The sequence below is a fragment of the Lagopus leucura genome, unplaced genomic scaffold (genome assembly GCF_019238085.1).
Source record: "Lagopus leucura isolate 7727_CA_CO unplaced genomic scaffold, USGS_WTPT01 Super-Scaffold_741, whole genome shotgun sequence".
Taxonomy (NCBI): Eukaryota; Metazoa; Chordata; class Aves; order Galliformes; family Phasianidae; genus Lagopus; species Lagopus leucura.
In genome coordinates this window covers 5764769-5784737 of record NW_024962256.1, presented here as the reverse complement: position 1 = coordinate 5784737, position 19969 = coordinate 5764769, and the positions used below count along the sequence as shown (strand labels likewise).

The 19969-nt window shown below is 40.4% G+C and overlaps 1 protein-coding gene across 1 annotated transcript; it reads right to left on the bottom strand.

Annotated features, from left to right (window-relative positions):
• Positions 1–2362: 2362 nt before the first annotated feature.
• On the bottom strand, positions 2363–19117 carry LOC122175692 (pancreatic lipase-related protein 2-like). The gene is made up of 15 exons (XM_042863557.1): positions 19066–19117; positions 16686–16785; positions 15473–15506; positions 13755–13803; positions 12900–13054; positions 11327–11452; positions 9660–9794; positions 7776–7884; positions 7068–7184; positions 6859–6981; positions 6111–6229; positions 4789–4918; positions 4405–4516; positions 3395–3562; positions 2363–2426 (listed from the first exon to the last, which is right to left on the bottom strand). The coding sequence occupies exons 1-15, from the start codon at positions 19115–19117 to the stop codon at positions 2363–2365; spliced, it is 1593 nt and encodes a 530-aa protein (XP_042719491.1).
• Between the last annotated feature and the right edge of the window lie 852 nt (positions 19118–19969).

The window sequence follows — 19969 nt, the reverse complement described above, 5'->3', positions numbered from 1 at the left end:
TGTGTGTGTGGAATGCTCCTGCCTTGTGGGTCTTTTGTGCCCACTTTCTGATATCAGTTCTGCTCAGAGAAGCCTTGTACCATCAGGAATATTTGTCTGTAGATCTTCTCCTAATGAAAGAGTTTGATCTTCTTCTAGTGTCTCTTTTGTTTCCATTTTGAAGTTCTGGGATGTAGAACAATGGGCATCAGCCCCTGTGGATGCCTCATATTCTCCCATTATAACCCAAGTTTTGTGGAAACGTCTGTCTAAGTAATGAACTTCCAGAAACCATGCTGCAAATATATACCGATAACACACAAAATTCACCCAGACACTGGGATCTGGCTGCTTTGTGTTCTGTAGCAGTATTACAATGGCATAAGTGGACAAAAACAAACAAGCAGAATACAGAGCAAATTTTAACCTAGTAAGTGTCCACTTTTTTTTTTCTTTATTCTTACATTACACATAACTTTCAAGAACAGATATTTGCTAATCTCTGTCTCAGGGAAAGACCAACTGGATACCAGCTGTTTGCATGCGTATCAGGTGTTGTCATGCACATGGAAGCCCTATTCCTGGAGATATTCAGGGTCAGGCTGGATGGGGCTCTAAGCACCTGATCGAGTTGTGGGTGCTCCTGTTCATTGCAGGGGAGCTGGAGTTCCAACCCAAATGATTTTATGGTTCCATTTCTTTAAAAGTTTTCTTTTTTTCCCCAAAACATTACTTCTGATACTTGTTTAGATCTCAGTGTTTAATATTTGATTGAAGAAGCAATTTTTTGTTAAGTATCTTCCTATCAGTGATGCAGAAGAATCATCAAATGTCCTATTAGAACTGAATAATTGTTCAAAATGAGGTAGGAACAGTCTTTCCAGTTTAATGTAAGAGCTAATGGAAAGGGTTTGAGCAAGATTTTATACTAAGTAGTCAGCTTCTCTGATACAAAGTGGTGAAAAAAATGTGACAAACTGAAAAACTGGACAAACCTGTATCTCGTGGCCCAGCCACTGCTCTTTGTAGAGCTGCTCAGGCACTTGGAGCCTCTCAGTTCAGGGGCTGTCAGAAGAAGGATGGCTTTTGAGAAAGCAAGTGGCAAATAAAGAACCAGCTATGTTTTAGTGTGGAAGATGCTGGTATTTAAAATAAGAAGAGGGCCTGAAGCAGATCCATCAGTGGAATGATTTCACATGCAGCAGGAAGGCCCCAGCTTGCTCCTGGGATGTGGTGTGGGCCTTCCTGGCATTGTCTGTGCTTCCTTTGCCGCCTGCTAAGCCTGAGGGATTTGCAGCGCTGATGGCTGCAGATCTGTCTTGGCTGAATATCAGACTTGTGTTTAACTGTACTTTTAATTTTGTTAGGTTAGTGTTTAGGCAAAAATACTATACTGAGTTGGGTTGTGTTTGGTTGGTGTTTTTTTTTTTTTTTTTTTTTTTTTTTTTTTGCAGGTTTTATTTAAATATTTATACCCATTGCAAACATTCAAAATATTGTATTTCTATTGAAATTTATTGGAAGTCTATCTAGCTTGTGCATTGCTTCTCAGAATGGGGAAATGGGAGGGAATAAAAGATTAACTCATTTTCTTCCTAGTCATTAAGTTTGGACTTGGTCTTTGTACTGGAAAAATGCCAACTGCCTTGGTCTCCTAAACCCCAGGTGGCTCATGCACACTGTGCTTTGCAGAATGGCAATGTTAGCTTCAATGTGAAATAGTCCCAGTGTTTACAAAGCCTGGAGTTATTCAAAGTCTTGTTGCTCGAAGTCTACTTCTTAGGTCTGGGTACTTTTCAAGTTAAAAATGGCTTGGTCAAACATATCATGCTAAATATAAAACTTTCTGGAAGAAATAATGTATTCCCTCTCCCTATTTATATGTATAAATATATGCAGGAATCTGAACTAGCTCATCTGTTATTCTCAAACATCTGACCACAGAACAGTATCATATGAACCTAAATTCAAATTAATGGATACCGTACTTTGTCTTAGCCAAAAATTTGAGAAGCAGTCTCCATTCTTGGAGGCACTGCAGTACCAGAGTGTTCACAACATGGATGGAGTATGCTTCTACTCCCTCTTCCAACCTTCAAAATACATTTAAAATGAAGTTTTTACCTACTATTCTCGGGATACTATTAGAGCAAGACCGTGTTGGTGTTATAAGTATACATGATTTTCAGTTGCTTCCATATTTAGAAGTGCAACAAACTTGAATTTGACTTGAAAAAAATTCAGAATTTCCAAATGCATTTGTCAAAATTAAAAGAGAAACAGTCAGCTTAAGAATTTGCTTTAATAGCCTTGTACACTGTCATTGCCACACATTGGTCATTTACTCAGCTGTGGGGTACAGAACAGCTGCTCTTGGTGACCTCTAGCAAGGTGTAAGTAGCTGGGGAACTCCATATGTCACTGTTCCACGGCCGCAGAAAGTTGACCTGGGAAGGAAAAAGCTTTGATCAAGGGAAAGGCACAGAAAAGACGTCAGCTCTCACCTTGAGGTTAATTTGCTCCATAATCCCATGTAAGCCTTCCTAAAAGCCTATTGGCATTCACATGTTATCAGTGACAAGGCGAATTTCCTTCTTATGGGGGAAGCTGTAAAATTTGGATTTTGGTAGAAAGATGTAATTCATCTCTAGGTTCACAAAAGTAGAGCTCTAGGTAAGGAGTCAGAAAACCACCTTGTTAAGCCCTCTTAAGCGAGGCCATCTGTTTCACTAGGTTTCCCACAGCCTTGCAGCTTCTTTGGGGACCTTATCTAAATAATCCGTGCCAAGGCCAAATGATAAGAAAGATTTTTCTGACATCTAACGTTTATTTTTTTCTGTTGTAAAATATACCAATCAATTATTGACCTAAACCCATAGCCATGTGAAGCAGTACACTGTGCTTTTTCACAACTTGTCCATCTGTCTTTATGCCCCACTCTCAACTTCTTTGTCTTGAGGTGTACACCTCCTCCACCTGTTCTATGCAGACCGTCTTGTCTAAATCTCTTGCTCTTTATCTGGACTTCAATCTGTGTACATCATACATGATCTTACTCCTCGTTACATTCTCAGCCCAGCCAATTAATTTAGAATAATTACTCTCTGGATTCTCTATACTGTGTAGTAATGCACCTGGGAATGAGACTTGTTGGTTTGTAGTTGTTCTGCTGTGGCACAACATGCTCCTTAAATTGTTCACTGATGGATTCCTTTCCAGACAGTTACTCACTGTTCTGCGTTGGAACATTTCAGTTTCTGTCTAAAGAGGAGTATCTTGTCCTTGAAAGTACTGAAGTTTGTGCTGCTGATTGCAAACCACGTGTCCAATATATCACGACCATTTTTAAATCCCATTTCTTAGAGTTTTGAGTTCCTTTCCTATTCTTTTTGATCTGTCAAAAGGACATACTCACCAACGTCCATCTTCTCCGTGTATTATATTGACCGCTTCTGCTCCCATTCTTGCCCAGAGCAGAGTGAATATGGTTTTATTCCAGAGAAATTCAACTTTTTTAGTTTTTTTGGGGTCGATTTCAACATCGAGGTATTTTGTATAAACTTTGTCACCAGAGAGGACTCCGCTGGAAATAGAATGCAGACAGCAGTGATGTAATGATAAAAGACCTGCTGGACTAAAATGAATTCACCACATGATTAAGCTTTTTTCCCTTTGTTACAAAGAAATGTGCACACTCGCTGTTCTTTTCAGCAGCACAGGCACTGGACCAGGACTTTGTGGCACGCTCTGAGCAGAGAGAAGACAAAAAGCAGTACTGGAAAGCTTCAGTGGGCATATGGCAAGGAGACGATCAGGATGTGATCCAGCAGAGCTAGGATGGCCATAGCAGTCTGTGTGCCCTCAGCACTGTGCAGCCCACGTTAACATGCCATTGGTATCAAGGTGAAAGCAATAGTTTTTAGTAAATCCTAGGGAGGAAGGACACCTCCACCTTGCATGTTTGAAGAGCTCAGGCACAGTTTTGCCTTGTGTGAGTTTGTGCGGCAAGTTACTGGCAGTGTGGGGAGTCTGTTACTGGCATGGGGGGAACACATCAGTGTGTGATGCAGTCCAACTGAGCGTGGGAGCTGCTGTGCTAACGTGAGTATGCAACAGGTGATCACAGCCAGAAGGACATAAGTAGAAAAGGTGCAGTTTTTCTTCTTTTCATGAGCAATTCCTAGAAATGTGACCCTTCTCCTGTTAGGTCAGGTTCCTATTTCACTGTAAAATCACAGAGCTCATGAAAAAGAAAGTGAATTCTACTTGTCACAGCTATCCTTCTGCCCTTATAGATCTTATCTACATGATAGCTTATTTTCATACCGAATGTTAACAAGACCGTGCAACAAATAAGGCTTTGCACTGCTTACATATTAATGTTAGTAGCATTCAATGCTATAGAGGAACATTAATTTATCCTACCTGGCAATTTCATATTCTTTTGTATTTCCCTCTGTGTCATGGAATATCAGGTTTATGTCTCCCCTCATTTTTTTTACACCAGACAGTTTGATAAATACTTTTTGTCTCCAACCTGCATCAAAATAAAATAAATTAAAAAAAAAAAAAAAGAATAAAACTGGATTGTCATTGATAGATCTAAAACTGCTAGCATCCTGGAAAGTTCTATTTTCCTAGTCAGAATTCATTCATGAAGGCAAATGAAAGTCTTGAATTTTGATAATACAGCATTTTTTTTCAGTCAGAAGTCTCAGCCAATGTTTGTATCAGAAGAGCATGACTATAAATCATGCCAAGGCCATCTCTTTCCAACTTGAATAACTGTAAAAGATGTTCTGCACTTACTAGCGAAAGGTGGCTCTGCTGCTGTGTTTAAAAAATACTTCTGGTTTACTCTCTTCAGTTTGTATGGAAACCTGTCAGCGTGGTGCCCCATCATTGGACAGCCCTGTTTGGGACATGGGAAACATTCTCCCTAGGAAAAATAAGGGCAGCAGTTAATGAGGAGTACATCTTTCATTCTGTGACAATATTAAGGGTCAAGATCCTGTTCAGACCTTGCAAATTTGGGCATTGCTGTATTTTGTTGTTGAAACCGGATAAAACCAGACATCATGTTCTGCACTTGCACACACATGAGTGGAACGTGGAATAAGTAGACGTGACATGCGTGCATGTGATGGTCTGAATGTTTTGGGGAGTTTATTTTTCAGCTAGAGCACAGGAAAAAATATGAACATTCTTTCCCTTTCCCAGTAGAAGAGAACCTGTCTGCTATGCTATATGGGGGATAAAAGGATCACATGTATCAGGGCTGCTCTGAAAGTAATGCCTGCTATTTTATTATGTTAGCCAGAGGAGGACGTTGGTGGCATGGCAGTAGAGGCTGAACCTTCCCACCACTATTGCATTACATTTGTTGCTGCGCAATAGATGGCAGCAGAGGGACAATCTGACATAATGGTTTCTGATACGGAAGTGCATATGAAGCAGTGGAGTGGAAGTGAAATCCTCCACGCAGAAAAAATGGCAGCCATTGGCATTCATTGACACTTGCTGAATGCTTCTGGAGACCAAACAGTGGATGTGAGCACAGTGAGGAGTGGGTGGTGCAATTCAGCAGTGGTGACAGTGACGAGAAAGACAAGCCACGTTCCAGATGGCTGTGCACAGCTGTCACACCACGAAATAAAGAGCATCTCCATATGTTCATCTGTATGAACTGCCTAATGGTGCTGACTGTGCAGAAAAATATTGTTTTCCAGCTGAGAATTTTCTCTATCAAATTATGTGATTGTTCTCCTTCTATCTGTTGTAATTTCCATGGAGATAAAGAGCAGGCATTATTTTCAGAGCCAACTTGTGTATTTAGTCTATATGCTATTTGCATAGAGGGTGAGAATTGCATAGGGTTTAATTTTTTCCCCCCTATTTCGGTGGTATCAGCTTTGCTTTAGGATTAATTCTCCAAAGTGGAAGAGCTGATAGAGCTGCTGAGTGCTTTGCCTCCTCCTCCTGGCCTGCACTGCTCGAGCTGGTGTTTGAGCTCAGGTCTTCTGTTAGCTAGGTGACACAAGCAGAATTATTCACATTCAGGTGTGCTGTGTGTGAGATCTATCTTGATAATTTTCTTTATATTTCATTTGTTCCCAGGCTGATATACTTACTGACTTGAAGTCTTCGTATGTCTCACAGGGATATCCAATGAATCCAGTGGGATAGAGGATACTCTTAAAATAAAACTCATGGCTGCGTGAGTGATGGCAGCTTCCAAAGATTGTGGTGTCTGTTGGGAGAAAATTTATGAGCATCCATTAAATAATTTCCTGTTATCCTGTACAACACTTGTACTTGCCTCGGCATGAGGCATGGAATAGAATAGCAGCATGGGCTAGTAAGGTATTCATATGTATTTATACATGTATTTTATAAATCCATGTATATATAGTCTGTGCATATGATGTTGCAGTAAGTTACATTAAGTACAGCATTAAAAAGCTTTTAGAGCAGAGAGAATTTCTCTGCCTATCACTCAAAAGCCTGATGGAGTCTCAGGCAGAGTTGCAGTGAAGTTTCAGCCATGCCACCTCCCTCAGCCTGGGATACATCTCCTGGAAACATCATTAGGGTGTTAGATTTGTGTACTCCCAAACCCTTTTACATGCTCTGCAGGTCTGATTTCAAACTGCAGAGGCAAAACCCTGGCCTGTGTGATGCCTCTGACTACTCTTGCCCTGTAGGGTTCCCTGTGTAACGCCATTCTGATCTAGCTTTTATTTCTTATTTCCTCTTCTTACTTATGAGCAAACCGGCAAAAAAAATCAATTTTGTTCAATTTTGTTTTCTCCCAGAGGAATAGAGGCTTTCACAGTTCGTGAAAATAGAATACTGAATGTGTTGGGAATGCATGCTTACCTGCAATTAGAGCTTCAAAATCACTTCGTTTCATTTCCAGAAGTAAATCATTGCATCCAGGCATTAGAGTTCCTCCATTTGGGTAAAAGTCAAGGTGACCAGTGGTGTTATATATTCCAAACCCTAAGGAGCACACGTGATGTTGTTAGTGTCTCAGGGTATCTCTGTGGTATTCTTATCTTTGCAGCTACTTGCACATGAACACTTACCTGTGGCAGGAAAGTGAGCAGCATTACTGTGAATAACATCAACGAAGTCGGCATCTGTAGGATCCAGTCTCACCTCGGGAGGAGTGCCTTCAAAATAGGGCCCAGCAGGGTCCAAGCCTAAAAGCACCCCATGTTTATTGTAAGAGACATATAGCATGTTAATGTTTTTTGACAATTTACAATGTCAGACATTCAACCTTACACAAGGCATGTTGAGTAACAATAATGTGAACTGTAAGCTAGGCTGAACCGGCTGTGCAGTAACATGGGTTTGTGAACCTTCCTGCAAACTCATCCCAGTAAAAGCAAAACATTTTCCAATAGAATACATAATGACATCATATTACTGAGAAGGAAGTATTCCATTACAAGTGATGTTATTGCTGACCTGCCAAGCACACTGAATAGGAAGACTAAAGATTTTTGATGTGGTGCTTGTCTTTGTGTGGTGCTGATGCAGCCCGGTGGATGACAGTAAAGCTGCAAACATACTAAAAAAGAGCCCTCCTCATAAAGAGCTTTAAACCTCACTAAGAAAAATAATATCTATTCCTGTTTTTGAGAAGCACAAAGTCTGCTTACTCATATATGGTGTCTGCAGCACTACCAATGATTTCATTCTGGTCTGTAGACTACAAGCTACATGCTACAAGCTTCTCTCTATCAAAAGCGTACCCTGTTAGGTGTGCATCCCAAGGAGCAGCCTACCTGAGATCCGCCGGATACCTCGGACCCTTCTGCCTGTCTCTCCTGCTGTGTGCGCGCCCAGGCTGTGCCCAATTAAGTGGATCTCACGAGGGGAGTATCTGAAGAGTTTCTGATCAGTAAGGTGGTGGTGGTTGGGAGACAAGAACACAGGCTTTTAATAGCAAGTAAGGAGGTGTCTGACACTGTGGGCCTTTGGGAACCTCTAGGCTCACTTCCTGCTTAGCCAAAGTGTGAGAATTCCTTGAGATAATTACTGTTTTAATTACCCTAAGACTTAGTAGAAAAAGGTCCAATCTAGAATTTTAAATGCTTAGTGCTGATGGATTCACTATCACAGCCTTGTTATGTGGTTACATGTTCAGTCACCCCTGGTAACAAAATACAAAGGTTTCCTGTTTGGATTAACCCCTAATTTTAAGGTCCATCACTATGATCTTGCTTTCTCTTCAGTGAGTTGGTTATGGAGCTCTTTCTCATTTAATGTCTGTTCTCTCATGTACCTGCTTAGAAAATGTGATCATATCACTCAGAGGCATTTTACTGACCAGCTTAGGGCATTGATAAGCATTCTCCCCTTTGCCAAGTGTCACCTATGCAAGACTTGCAATTCTGATGTATTACATGTGCTTTGAAGACAGAAATGGAAACTAATCAGCATGTATGCTGCCTGCAGGGAACACATTTCATACAGGCATATGCTGGGTTTGTGATGTTCAAAGTCAGCAGGTATTGGCTGCTTAACTGCATGAGCTTTTTTGTTTTGTAATTAATTTTGTTATGTACTGAACTAACAGATCTTTACTATCAGTCTATCTGTGCTTATCAACAGATGACAGAATCCTTTGAATAATCTTCACTGCAGTTCATGTATTTACAACGCAGCTTAACTTTCCTTAAGTTTCCAGAAGTTTGAAAACTTAGGAAAAGAGCTAGGGATCATTTATGCAGCCTGCAAATGGAAGGAAAAGAGGTCTAGACTGCAAGTTGGTACACTAATGGAGATCTTAAATGAAAAGAGACAGATGAAGAGATCCCATGAGAAACTGGACCCAACTTCAAGTTAGCTGGGACTTTACACCAGGAAGGAAAACAAAGAAACAAAGGTGTGAAGCTAGTTATTAGAGCTCCCTAGGTAGAAACAGGAGATTGACCGTCAGTGGCCTCTGGAGAACTGTTCTATGATACTCAGGTATTCATAAAGTTGATACTTTGCCTTCAGCCTCCAGAATATCCCTTACAACATAAGACAAATGCCTACTGACTAGCATCAAGTCTGCAACCAAGCAGGGTCTGATCTCAGCAGTCCTAATTCTATTTGAAGTCAGAGGGAAACGCTGGTATTAAACTTTGCAATTGAGCAGTTCTGTGCTGTGTGTGTAAAAGTGAACGCGAGCTTCACAACTAGAAAGCACCAGGACAATTTACTGTGCCTGCAGACAGCTAAAGTGGCATTAGCAAGTGGTTCTGTGTGGTGCTTCCAGCTCCTGCTCATTTCAGTGCTGTTGAGATGCTGATTTACCTATAACCACGTGTATTATTGTCATAACCTCTTGTAAACACTGAACGTATGTAGCCTCATTTGCACTGAATGCTGTTACCTGTATCATCGTGTGGAAATGGGGAGATATTGCCACCTACTGGCCTTTAATCAATTGGCACCTCTTTTCAACCGCACTAAGCTTGAATGGAGACTTCTGTGGCTGTGAGAACTCCTTACGGAGTTGATAATTAGTAGAATTAGCTAGATCTCAACTGTATGCACTGTACAGATCTTCCTGAAGCACTAGCTGTCCTTATTAGACAAAGTTTGAAATCAAAGCAAATCATCTTCACTCCTCTATATTTCCTTAAGAATTGTAGCTTGTAAAGCTGTTATTATTTTACCTGTAAAGTTTTTATGAAATAAGCAACCTCAGCCCCAAGCACACGGATGTTGTTCACTGCACAGACATAGGTGCCTTTTGCACCTTCTTTCCAATCGACAGCAATGCAGTTCATGTTTTCTACTTCCAGTAACAGCTGATGTGGGAGCACATAGAGCAGAGTATTTAAAGAAACATAAAATAGCAAACAAGGATTAAGATGATATCAGAATAAACATTAAATAGTAACATATTCACACAATTTTCTCATTCTTTACTGAACAGAATTATTCACTGTAGCCTGTGTGACACTGAAATGATTCTTCTTCTAAAACAGAATGTAATAAGCCGTTCATTCCCAAAGTCTCAATTGTGAAAGACTGTAATAAAAAATGTTTTATTATAAGCTTTATCAGTAGCTTTATAAGCTACTGAAATATGTATTTTAAATAACTTGGAAAAACCACACAACTACACAGGAGCTGCTATGTGCAGTTTTACGAGGGTCATCTGTATCTTAACTAAATAGTATGGGAAGTCAACTTGTTTACCAAATGTACTTAACACTGAGAAAGAGATGTTAGACTGGAATGGGTCAGAGCAAACTGGAAAGTTTCTAATTCAGCAGACAGTTAATGCACCGCTCATTTTTGCACTGGCCACAATCTTGCAGTTTTTTTTCCACTATAAGAATCTGGTATTAAAGTCTGCAGTTCTAGATTTCTACGATTAAGGCTTACTTAACTACTTACTACTTTTTAAAGAAAAAATAAGGAGCAGAAACAAAAATTAATCTGTGCTAAATGGTGAAAGCTGAATGACAAGAAAAGGAGAACCTTGGAGTAGTAGGACACTGAATCCTGGACTCCATCCTCTCCTCTAGGCATACCATGAAATGGCTTCTAGTGAGGCAGATAGAATTACTGTTTATTTTAGACAGGAAAATTTAGAAATGTGGCATTCTGGATTAAAAGTTTTCATATAGATTAATGAACACAATAGTTCTGCAGAGCTGTGGCAGCATTCAGCAGTGGTCTTTTTCCATCTTATCTTTTCTCTGCTAACGCTAAGAAAGAACTTACAAAAGACACTGCTTTGTCACAGCCAAGGCTGACTCTATTCTCTGTATCCTCTGACACTGTACCCTCTGCTGGCCAGACTGCAGCAGTTCTGGTTTGTTCTAACTTCCACATTTCATATTTGAAATATAAAATATGCTTCTTTTCTTTCTTTCCCTTTCTTTCTTTTACTGTCAGCTGAATATATCTGAAGCAGAAGAGTGCTTGTAGACTGAAACTCGAGGAGGACAAGAATTTAGAAAGGTATTTTGGCTGAAAGATTGTTCAGTGGTTCCCAATAGGAGACACAGTGAATTGGCCTGCCTAATCTGACTATGACACCAGTGTAGAGGCTCGGGACATCTGCTTTCAGTTGGTTGCTTTGATCTTATTTGTAGAGCTTGGGGGATGAAAATTCTCTAGAGTAGCACAATGTCAGAGATGACCAAGAAGCCTTGTCAGTGCAGCACCACCCAGAATGGGAACATTCTGACTTTGGTTAGTAATTTCTTTGTTGGCATCCACCACTATTTCATGAATTTCAAAACAGGAGGTGAACCTTAGTGTCTAAGTCATAATGATAGAACGTAAATACAACCACCGATAGAAAAGAGAGAATGCTGTCTCATACCAAGCACATTTCTACCACCCAGCCTTTTTTTCCTGTGCTGCTAAATCCATGAATGATGAAGGAGGTTCTCCTACGTGAGGAAAAATGTGAGTTTTGGATGGTTGAGGAGTTTATTGCCGAGATCACCTGTGTGTAAACAAGCAAACAAAAAATCAAGCTCTTGTAAGTACTTATGCTTTTAAATATTTTTGAAATACCATCTAAGTCATGCTTCGTAGGATTCACATCTGTCTTGAATGTGCAGGGTCCCAGGGATCCCCTATCTCACCTTTCTCAATCTCACCTTTCTCAGTCCCACTACATTTCCAAGGAAGCCCATGTGGTTTCTGTTGCTCTAATTTGTTTTCCTTAGTGCAGCAATAACCTCCATACAAAGGAAACAGCCCAAAAGTGCTGTGGTATCTGATGATGCCTGTTGGCCGGAGTTGGTTGAGCTCCTCTGGAAACGTCATGCATCCTGGTTCTGTTTGCCCTTTTATGACCTGAGCTTTGGCTTCCATAATCTGCTCTACGCTTAGGAAACAGCTTGTTTCTCTGTGCAGGTGATATTTCTATTTCTATTTTTTTTTTCTTTTTTTTTCCTTTTTTTTTTTTCCTGTCAATTGAGGAAAGCTGAAAGAATATCATGCCGAGCTGCATGCAGTAGTGGTGAAACTGACCTTGGCCCACCACAAATTGCTGCCAGCTGCTTAATTATACATCTTCTTTTTGCTCTGAATGATCTGTGACCATCTGTATTGTGTTTAAATAAATGCAGCATCTGTAGTGTGAGCTCAGGGAGCCTGGGTGTGGAAGGGCTGTGCCCTAGATCAGAGATATGTTGAAGTTCAGTGGCTGGCAAGTAGTACAAGGTATATTTTGACTTATTTTGTCAACAGCCAAGATGCATGAGTAACCATTGCTGAGTGCGTGCTGTGTGTTCACGCGTCCCTACTGTGCAAGCTGTAAAAATTTACTACAGGTTTAACTTCTTTCCTTTAAGAGAAGCTGAGCTGGACTCTTGGCATGACAACCAGGATTGCTGAGAGCTGTGGTGCCTGAGGCAGTTCTGCCCTTGTAGTTCATGGCAGAAGAATCATAAACATTCCTGCATGGCACAAGGGATGCTGCTCTGGGAGCCTGCAAGGAGTTCAGCAGCTCTTCATGCATTAGCTGGATTGATGTGGTTCTAGCCCCACATCTTACAATTCCTACACAATTGCTTAGCTCAGATTTCTCAGGGCATAGGCAATTTGAGTTGTTCTGTCTTAACTTCAGCATAGAGAGGTGGATAAGGGTGTACAATCACTCAGACTTCAAGGAAGAACGTGGCCCCAGATATTGTTAAAAAAAAAAAGAAAAGCCACATCCTTATGCAAGGAAATACCAGGAAAGCTGTTGAATTTCTGAGTTCCTTCACCACATTTTGTTTTCATGCTTTATCCCCCAAAACTTCAGTGTTTATTCATTACTATACCTTCAGACTATCTTCTCATTTTGACTCATTTTCTATGTTGAGTGCTGTAGACTTTTTAACAAGTTGATAAACATTTGTAGCTTTAGACAGTTCTTGATGTTAAAAAATAAATGTCACCTGTGAGTTATTTCCTGTTTCCCTGGTATAGAGAGAGAAGCTGATGTTCATCTCTTCAGGAGATTCAGGCAGACCTGTCAGAGGTCTCCCTGGTATCCCAGACCAGGGTGGGTCATTTGAGAAACAGCCAAGCCTGGGGTAGCAAACTTCGTCACCTAGAGTAGAAGAAAGAACTGTTTTGTATTTTGGACGCTTACAGGCAGATAATGTGGAATCATGGAATCATTCTGGTTGGAAAAGACCTCAAAGGTCATCAAGTCCAACAGATTTTCTTGTCTTGTAAAGGATTAAATCAAAAATTTAAAAAAAAAAACACAGTATGTTTAGGAATGTGTGTTAGAATTGCCCCTGCACGCTTCTTGCCCAGAAGCACTGTACTTCATTGTAGGAACAGATATATATACGCAGCAGTCTTGTATAATGAATGAGATGATAGTTTCTTTCAATGTGTTAGCATTTTCTTGACTGAATAGGTCTTTTGCTCCCTTAAGCTCAGCTTTTCTCTTTTAGCACCGTCTGTTGTGTTAAGAACCTTGCTGCTGAGCCATTCTTTGTTAATAGCTGTAATGTGTAGAGGCAACTTGTGCACTGTCTTGATAGAATGAGGGCCTGTAACTGTGCAATTCTACTCTGTGCAATTTGGGCACAAAGTTTTGTGTACTTTATTCTAAATAAATTGAAATGAGGTGGAGCCTTTAGCATCTGTTTCATCCATAGTAATTGACACTGCCATAAAATGACACATAAATCATACCACAACTTAATTTTAAACAAAGGCATTAGTAATTAACTCCTTTATATTATTTTGCCAAAAGTAATCTCCTTGTTAGAATGTTTATAGAAAATGTATCTCACCTGCTACTGTGCCAAGGAGATAAAATGCAATAATCCATGTTCCAACCACCTAAAGCAAATTGAATATACAAGTTGGGTGTTTTATTTAGTTTTTTGTCCTGCAAAGACAAATAGTTATTTGTAACATGAAGAGTAACACAAAGACCTGTGGCAGAAGAAGAGTAACCCAGTACCCATGGGGGGCAATCGGCTGGAAAGCAGCTCTGCAAAAAGAGATCTGGGTGTTCTGATGGACACCAGCTTGACCATGAGCCAGCAACGTGCTTTGGGGTCTATGGGTATTCTAGGCTGTGTTAGGAGGAGCACTGCCAGCAAGGTGAGGCAGCTGAACTTTCCTACTCATTCAGTTTTCTGTTCTTTGCATTTCTTATACATCCACTGGTGGATGTAGGTTGCTGAGGGAGTGACCTCAGTAGTGAGTACGAGCCAAGAGCAGATAGATAGGAGATGTGGCCAAACAAACACTGATCCACGTAACTTGATGGGTCTGCATACCTGGCAGCTTCTTTGGGCTGTTTTTCTACTTTTACCCCAGGTCCCTTGCAATTCTGCACTTTCACGTTCCTTCTTTACTCAGATTTCTTTCCTCTGCACTTTCCTTCCTTGGCTTTCCTATGGCAGGCGCCCCACGTATTTCGCCATTCTCCTCCCCACATTTGTATCCTTCACTGTTTCCTCTTCCAGGTGTTCTATATGGCACCCAATTCACATTTTCCACATTCTGCTTTTGCTTATAAAGCAAACATTTTGAGCTGTAGATTTTCTTTTTACAGACCTGAAATCTGAAAGGCAGCTTGAAAATTAATAAGCTTATGAAGAAAATGGATGAGTAATGACTAGTGATTTTAAATAATGTGGGAGGTTGTTGCCAAACAAGAGTGATCAATTTCTCTTCAAAGACTCTATCTTTGAAAGCAGAAAGTGGAAGTGAACAGGTAGGGAAGTAATGGAAGATACAGAAAACTTCTGTTTAGTGTCTGTGTGTGGAAAGCTGATTCATTCTGTTCTGTGCGTAGTTTGAAGAGATGCTAATTTTTTAGCTGTTGAGTTTTCACTATTGGTTTATCTCAACCTAACAGCGAAAGAAGTGGAAGAATATTAAGATATTACCTCTTTCTAAAACAGTTGAGGCAGTATAGGATTTAATGGGGGAAAGTTCCCTCTCTGGGCACTTAAGAGCCTTAGAGCTGAACCAGATGAACAGGAATGACTTGTTTGTGCACACATACTCAGCCCAGCACTGATGGCAGAAAGGTCCTTGAATGCTCAACTCAGCTGTTTTACTCAGAGAGAAATGGGATGTGCACTGCCAAAAACAGCACTAGCCATTTCCAAACAGCTGTTCAGCTTAGAGGCAACAACAACAACAACAACAAAAGTTCATAGGTTGAGATTGTAATCTACAAAATGTGTGCTGGTTGAGTAGCTATCCTTCACAATGGCTTCACCTTCTATTGCTCAACATGTGATTCATGAGCCACCAGTGGATGGCTTGTGAGATATGAAGAAGTCTGAATAATGACTGTCCCACACATGTACCTACACACCTCCCAGGACATGTGCACAAACACAGACACAGTCTGTTCCAGGGGGAAAAAAACCAATTGTCAGGTTTTTTAATTATCAGCAATTTTAACTTAATAATCTCACTGTAGAAAATTGCTTTTCATTCAAAACAAAATACATTTGTGTATGTAATTGCTAAGAATTTTACTCACCATTCTTTTATCACACTTATTGTATCCTTCAGTGCTTAGTGGTTACACGGCAGAAAAAGGTTTCTGTTTTCTTTGGTGCAGATTTGGTAGTTACATGCTTGAAAAAATAGAAAAGATGGAGGTTAAACATCTATAGGTGAAATGTGGTAACGTGAAAGAACACAAAGCAACAAAAATGGGGAATGTGGATAACTGGGAATTAGAAGTTAAATCAAACATTTTGTAGGAAAGCAGCAATGCCAACATATAGTTTGTGGGCAGTAGATTTAAGACATGAATTAAGAAAAAATATTGCATGTATGGAGGAAGTAAACAGATGCCCTGATTTTGATTCATTACTAAAAAAAATTGGGCAAAACACAATGATGCAGCTGAACTGAAATGTTTATGCTGTTCTTTTTCTTTGTTTACCAAAACCAGCTGGTGTTCTTCACAGCAGAAGAAAAGTGTTGATGTTGATACTATGATCAGACAATAACTCCAGACCTGTAGAATGGCTGCTAGTGCTATATAGTTTAAAATCAGTGAATTTTGGTAGCTTATAGCTGCCAAGTAGCTACAGTAGCACATACCTATGTGATCTGAAGAAATTTGATATCCTAAGAGGTAAAATAATAGTAATAAGAAGAATAAGAAGAACAAGTTGAGGACTTTCACATCCCAGATTGGTGGAGTTTCAGTGCAGTATCAGCCTGATGCAGAATAATGGGATTTTCCACTGAATACTCAGGAAAGAAAATGTGTGAAAAACAGAAGATTAAAGCTGTGTAATTGAATTCCATTATATGATGTGACAGCCTAATACAACACCCTTGTGAGATCAGTATTAGTGGTCTCGTGATACTTGAATTCCAATATGATGCTCTGATACTCGATACTTTAGTTAAGAAATTAAAATGATATACGTATGTTATTACAACAGTTAAGTAGATTAAAAGTTGAATGTGTGGATTAACTAGATTAAAATTTGAGTAATTATTGCAACGCAGAATATAACGGGGAACAACCAGTAGGCAGTTCCTGGATTCACAGATACAATTCTTGCTCCTGTGCATGATCTCATAACATCACAATCAAAATGCAATCGTGTTTTTTAGCTTGGCTTTTGACACTACTGTTACTGAATGCTCCTGATGAATCATTACTAATTAGGGTTCTATGAGAATTAGCTCTTGGCATTACGTTGCATGTGAGCATTTAACACTGGTATTACCACTGGCCACGAATGCTGTGCTGAAAGAGCAGCAGTGGTGGAACGAGAACTACCCGTAGTAATAATGAAGTCTCCTCTGTTCTCCTGAAATAGCATCCAGCTGGAGTAAAAAAAATAAAAATAAAAAAGCTAGAGTCAAAAAGCACATCTGCTTTTAGGATAGGGTTTTATCAGATTTTAATGTGACAGTGAGAAGTGGCACAGCTCTAGAGAACACATTACGCTTTTTCGTCCTATGGCCAAACAGAAAGCTAAAGTCTGTGCTGAGATGGAGAGCAGCCTTTGCTTTCAAGGCAAGCAGAGGCAGAGCTGGAACAGACAGTCTGCAGTGCTGGCTCATTCTCATCTGCAGACAGAGCTGACTGAGTGTCCTCTCTCCTTGTAGCAACACGCTGGCTTTCCAGTTTATCTGCTTTTTCCAATTCTGCATTTATACCTTCTTTCAACTCATTTTAATGTTCGTGTTTCTGTTTTTCCATCTTTCCTGCCTGAATGCAGCAGTCATACTTCCTATACACTGTCACTATCCTTGAACAGGAAATATTATTTTAATTTCTGCTTTTCCAGTGTTTTATTTTAGCCTTTCACATATTTTGGTAGTCTGGTGCACTGATCACCTGATAATGCAAAGGCTACATCCAGAATTTTGCTTGCAAGCCCTGACTAGAGGAGATTCATGTTAAATTTCTGCATGGATTTGAGGCATACAGATAGCACTTGCTAATTGCACTCCTGAACATTGTAATGATGCACAAAAGGATAAATGAAGTAGAGGATAAAATAGTATCAGTAGTTGCAACAGTATCTGTAGACCTGGTAAGAGGGATCATGTATGTATTAGACCGTATGTAATTACCTGAAAGTATACTTTTTCTTTGTAATTTAATTGTATTTATTTGTATTTTGTAGAGATGGTCTTTGTACAAATATAGAAAGATTGCCACCTTTTCCAGGCTCAGTCTCTGCTCAGCAGCTCACACTCAGCAGAGTGTTTCTTGTGCCTCTCACATGCTGAAAGCCTGTGTGCACAGCAGTGGGCAAAGTGCTGGTGGTGCAGTGAGCTTACTGAGGTGAGCAGCATAATTGGCGTAATTGGTAGAAGACTTAATTTCATCTCTGTCTCCTCCCCATCCCTCAGATGTGGTTGTTAATTGCCCCTAGTTGGGTTCCAGATGAAGGCTTTTTGGCTCTGCTTCAGTACAAACAAGTAACAATAAGTAAAAGAGCATCTGGGCAATTAGCCAGCCTCCTTTCCAGCTGGCTCACCAGCTTTTAGGTTCAGCTAGGTTTTCCGTGAGGAAACTGATCCTAAATGAATAGCGCTGAAACCCACACGCTTAACATCACAGTAAGAAAAGGATGTCCAAGAACCTTTTCATTCCTCCAGGTTACTGCACATCACAACAGCAATTGAAGCAAGGCAAGGTTCACATACATCGTCTGGTCTGAATAGTAGAGTTGTGTGAGTATCTACTGACTGCTTAAAATGAAGCTGAGACAGAAAACTAGGGCATTAGCCTCAATGACACAGAATGCTGATGCCTGTTATTCTCTAAAGTCATTAAATGTGGAAAGCGCTTCATTAAAGGGAAGTATATACACAAAGTTGTACACAGATTTGTTCACTGCTAGCAACTGCAGTCAGATTTGGACTTCAGGGCGCTTTTGTCAGTCTCTTAGAAAAAGTGCAGAATCCAAAGAGATGGCAGGATAGTAATAAAGAAAACCTATTAAAAACACTCTCACAGTTCAGCATCTGCTTTGACTTCCTAAATAAGCATTCTCACCTCGTTCCTAAACTGGTGTTCAGACAGTAAAACATGCAGAGACAAAGCTATGATTCAGTTTAGGGAGATGACTGTGCCAAATCTATGCTGACTAGGGAGCCTCCAGCTGACTGCCAGCCACTTGCAAGTCTTTCCAGGACTTCTCTGTTCTTCATAAAAAGGTTACTGTTATATCAGTCAGCTTTATGACCAATGCCTTTGGCCATTTCCAAAGTGCAGAATAGTTTTTGCTGGTAACAACTTACTCCGTACGTGGTGGTCAGTTAAAACACGTCTTATCTGCCTCCTTCTTCCATGTAACAGTTCAGTAATTCTTCCTCACTTCCCTTCTCCCTCTTAGGAGTATTTAGAATACTCCTAATAATACTTACTTATTATTTTCAGCTATTATTTGTATTCTCGTGTATTTTTGCTTTAAAAAGTGCACATTCCATGTACAAATACCATCATTTGATATCTCTTTAAATCAGAGATACAATATCTGTTACATTACCTTAGCTCTACTGACCCTACCCAGTTTTCTTAGCTGCCCAGAAACGATCATGTCCCATTGGGATTTCCTAGAACTGAAAAGGTTTCAGCCTTGTAGTTACCTCCAAAGTCACCTCGGAATCGCTCTGAGGACTGCTGCTCAAGCCACTCCATCTTTCTGTAAGCGTGAGCCCCAAGCAGCTGTTAGTAAGTCACCCCAAATCCTACAGATTTCTCAGCCACTTACCACTCTGGCTTGCACACCATGTTGCTGCTTTGTATGCTGTGTTCGGATGGCTCCTGCCAAGCCCTGACTGTTCCTGGCTCTTTTCACTTGGACTCTGTCCCACCACCGCGGGTGCGGACCTGCCCACACGGTGCCTAATTACTGGTTTGATGTTGGTGAGCAAGAAGCTCTGTAAGGGTGATACTCTTATTGCTGGATGTAATATATATTCCCTTTTCTTGGCTCTCCAGCTCTCGCATCATTTCTAATTCATCAAAATTTTGCCTCTGAAGGTTTTGCTATGGATTTGAATAAATGGAACGTGAGGCCATTTTGCCACTTAAAAGCAATATAGGTATAGGACATTCATAACAGACAACCTCTCAGCCTAGAGAAGAGGAGACTGAGGGGAAACCTCATCACAGCTTGCACCTTTCCTCATGAAAGGGAGCAGAGCAGCAGGTACTGATCTTCTCTCTCTCATGACCAGTGATAGTTGCAGTGGGCAGGCTCAGGTTGTGTATCAGAAAAAGGTTCTTCAAGAAGGTGGTCAAGCACTGGAACAGGCTCTCCAGGGCAGTGGTCACATCACCATGCTGCTGGAGTTCAAGAAGTGTTTGGACAGTTTTCTCAGTCTTGTCAGGTGGTCAGCTGTGGAACCAAGAGTTGGACTTCATGATCTCAATGGATCTCCTCCAACTTGGGATATCCTATGATTCCATGAAGAGGCTGGCTGTCAGAGGCTGCTGTTGTAGGCAATGGATCGAGCCTCCATTATGAAGCATTTCAGAGTAGGAGCT